General features: G+C 61.1%; 1 protein-coding gene across 1 annotated transcript in view; it reads left to right on the top strand.

Annotated features, from left to right (window-relative positions):
* The window catches only part of NRXN2 (neurexin 2), a 90,935-nt gene that overhangs the window by 76,302 nt on the left and 10,779 nt on the right, over positions 1–3,854 (top strand). Inside the window, exon 19 of the mRNA XM_005864447.2 lies at positions 586–675. Within this exon, the coding sequence (XP_005864509.2) occupies positions 586–675 (90 nt within the window). The remainder of the gene's footprint in view (positions 1–585; positions 676–3,854) is intronic.

Genomic DNA, 3,854 nt, shown 5'->3' with positions numbered 1-3,854 from the left:
GGGGAGGGGGAGATGAAGGGAAGGCTGGGATGGAGCAGGAGGGGAAAGGGAGCTGAGGCTGGCGTGGAGAAGTGTTTCTTAAATCTCACTGTTCAATGAGTGTGTCGGGCCATCCCCCTAAATGCCGCATAAACCCCTGCTTAACCTGCCCTCCCCCGTCTAAACGCCCTCTAAATGCAGTAACCAGCCGGGCCACTGAGGCCTCCCGCCCCCTGACTTAAACCTGCTAAATGCCCCTCCCACCCGCTGCCCCGCTCTGGGATCGGGAAGGAAGGGGGCCACCACCGCTTGAGCGCAGATAAACCTGTTTCACCTCTGACCTTTGACCTCCAGCTGCCTTTTCTTTCATCCCCTTTCCTTTTCTTCTCTGTCCTCCTGTTTCTTTGGGTGGCTCCTGCCCGCAGGGTGGGCTGGCTCTGGATGGGAGCCTGGGGAGGGGCGGGAGGACCAGGGGCCCATGTCTCCTCCCCCTTCCCGGGGGAGGTGGCCGCTTCGCCGAGTCTCTTGAGAAATGCGTGATTACTTTTCTAACGCCTTTGGACTTCGCCGCCTGAGAAACCTACTGTCTTTCTAAACTTTTCCAAGGAAACTTTGATAACGAGCGCCTGGCGATTGCTAGACAGAGAATCCCCTACCGGCTTGGTCGAGTAGTAGATGAGTGGCTGCTCGACAAAGGTAATTAACCAGAATTAATTAATTAATTAATTAATTAACTTTAAAAACACTATCTTAAAGGTGCAGAGCTCTCTCTTCCCCCATCCGAGCCTTCCCCCTCGCCCACCCCGCGTGAAGGGACACTTGTCCCGCCGGGTGGGTGCCCCCTTCTCTCTGCAGTCAAGGGTCGGTCCGGGGAGTGCTGGTTCGGGCAGGGGCCGGGGTTCTCCTCCAAGAGCGCTTGTCCATCCAGGCCTGGGCGGGGACTCGGTGACCTGTGACGCTGACCCCCTGGGAACGCAGGCTGGGGTGCAGGGGAGGGAGGTCAGTGCAGGCTGTCCGAGGGCCAGCTGAGGGCTGCCGTGAGTGAGGAGCAGGAAGGCTTTGGGGAGCGGGAAGGGCTGATCCTAGGACCCAAAGGAGGGTAGGAAGACTGCCCCAGGGTCATCTGAGGAGGAAAGGAAAGTGGGGGCCTCAGGTCCTACTGGAAAGGCCCCCCAAGAAAGTGACAGTGGGCCCCTCTCTGCAGTGGACCCGCCGTGGTCCAGAAGGGCCCTCAGAGCTAGTGGAGTTGGGGGGAGAGGAGGGCAGAGGGGCAGGGGGAGCCGTCCCACGGGCTTCCGCGCCAGGGGCTGCGGGTGGAGGCCGCTTGTCACCGAGGGAAGTTGGGGCCACGGGCCAAGCCATCCCATTCCCTTTGGAGGGGGGCGAGCTCTGTACCTCTAAGGCTAAACTCTAGGGGGGAGCATCCCTGTTAAACCTCCATCTAACCAGCTGATAACTGTGCTTTTAAATGTCACTGGGGCCTTCCCCAACTAAAACCCCAAATGTCACTTCCAGCCCCCACGCAGCCCGCGGGGACTAAACATGCTGATAACCAGACGCGATAAATCCGAAGCAGGACAAAAAGTTAAAGGGACTGTCAGAGGCATCGCTAAAACCTGCGGCCCCAGCCGCACTGACCCTCCAGCGGGGCGAGCTTTAACCCTTTGAGGAGTTCATGGCAGGTGGGGCCGAGGGGCCACGTTTGCGAACCTAGTAGCTTCCTCTCCATTACCACCTCCCTCTCCCGGAATTAGAGGCTAAGGGAGCAGCTTGGGCTGAGGCTGGGACAACTTGTGACCCCAAGGGGTCGGGCGAGCAGGACGGGCCGGGTCGGGGGAGGGGACTCCTGGTCCAGGTGGGGAAGAGCCGGTGATGGGAGCCCACCCCTCCTTCCCCAGCTGCGTGGTCACACCTTCTCTTTAGGCCTCTGCCTCCTCTCCTAGCAAGTGAAGGACTGGCTCAATCTAGTGTTTCCCCAGCTGTGGAAGGAGCTCACCCTTGGTGTGGCCTTGGGGGAGAGGGTCAAGACTTGCCCTCCCGAGCCTCAGCTCCGGGCCACCCTCCCCCCCCCCAGCCCCCTGGCCGCCCTCACAGGTGCCGGAGGGTGAGATGCAGTAGGCGCAGCAGGTATTGGAGGGGAAGGCTTGGCATCCTTGGAGGGATTATGCTGTCAGCACCTGGCACGTGGTCGGTGCTCAATAAATATTTACTGAATGAATCAGTTTTCCAGTTTCAAAATGTGTCCCGGGAAGCAGGGGCCCCAGGGGATGCCTCCCTAGAGAAGACTTTCGAGCCGAGCCTGGGAAACGCGGTCCCGCTCTCCCGCTTGGAGGTGAACAGGAACGTGGGTCCCCTGAAGGCTCTGCGAAGCCCCATGAGAGAGAAACCGCTGCTTATCTGGGAAATAAACTTCCCAAGCGTGTCTGACGGCTGTGGACCCTCCCCTCCCCGTTTTTCTCGTGATTCTTGTGCCTGGGAGGAAGCCCTGGACACGGGGACCCTCCTGGGTCTGGTGTTCCAGTTGCCATCACTAGCGCTCAGCTTCTTGGGGCTCCGGCCCCCCCACTTGTAAGATGGAGGTGCTGCCCCAGGCTGAGTGAGGTGCTGGGCAGTGGGAGGTGCTGCAGGAGGAGGGGCCGAACAGGGGGGCCGAGCAGATACAGCCCCGGCCGGTCTTCAGCCAGAGGCCACACGGGGGGCGGGGGGGGGGTGTCCCCGGGCACGCGTGTTTCCTCAGAGAGAACGGGTTTCACAAGTTGGACTGTCCTCAGCCCAGGTTTGGGGGCAGGGCGTAAGCACTAACTCTAAACCAGATCTCTAACGAGGCACTAACCAGAGGCTAACAAGGGCTAAGCCAGGTCTTAAACCCCCCAGCGCCAGCAGCCCATGGTCCCGGGAGCCGGGGGCAGCGTCGAGTTCCTCTGCCCCCCTCCCTCCCCAAAATAAGCAAAACCAAAACCGAAGTTAAATCTAAACTTAAACATAATAAATATCTTTTCTAAAAACCAAACCAAAGCAACAAACTCAGAGGGTTAAACCGACCCCCAGATCCATTAAAAGCAAAGGAACAGCAGAAGCCCACCCCGGTGGGAGCTCGGAGGGGTAGCCGCTGAGTGAGGAGTGACTTGGAGCTGGAGCGGTTTGCTTTTCTGGCTGTCAGCGAGCGAAGAAAGGTCCCTTTAACGTTTTCCATCTCTGTGCTTGCACGTCCTGGCGGGGAGGCCTCTGCGCTCCAGGGCCCGATCCGGGCGGGGCAGTGGCTGGGCCTCGGGAGGAGAGCGGGGAGCCTGGCCAGAGGGCTGCGGGCCTGGCCGTGGCTGGGAGGGCAGAGTGAGGTCCTGGCGGCTTCTCCCACCCTCACGCATCCTCCTCACGCATCCTCCTCATGCACTGCCCAGTCCGCCCTCTGCCCTGACACACACTCGCACCAACCCTGACGCAGCCTGCGGCCTCCTCTGTCTCGGCCTCTGCGCCTCTCTCGGCCGCTTCCAGGGCCTCCGGGGCAGGGGCTGGACGCTGGGTGTGGGCGCTCGGGGAAGCAGAGGGAGCAGATGGGGATGGGAGCAGGAGAGGAGAGGAGAGGAGAGCAGGGGAGAGGGGGATGGGAAGGCCAGGGCATGAGCATGGTGAGGGGGGCGCTGGCTCCCTTCCCCGCCCCTGTGTGCCCTGGACCCTCCCCCCTGGGGTCCCACTGGCTGGGCTGGGGCTGTGGCTGACAAGGACTTTCCCTTTGGTCTCTGCCCTTCCTCGTGTCTCCCCCTCTCCCTTCCCCCACTTGCTGGTTTCCACCTCGACTCCCTTCCCTCCCCTGGCTCTTCTCCATTCTCCCTTCCTTTCCTGGTCTCCCCCACTGCCTGTCCCTCCTCTATCTGTCA

This window comes from Myotis brandtii, unplaced genomic scaffold (assembly GCF_000412655.1).
Source record: "Myotis brandtii unplaced genomic scaffold, ASM41265v1 scaffold187, whole genome shotgun sequence".
Lineage (NCBI taxonomy): Eukaryota > Metazoa > Chordata > Mammalia > Chiroptera > Vespertilionidae > Myotis > Myotis brandtii.
Note: the sequence above shows the minus strand (reverse complement) of the source record. Positions and strands in the feature narration are given on the sequence as shown.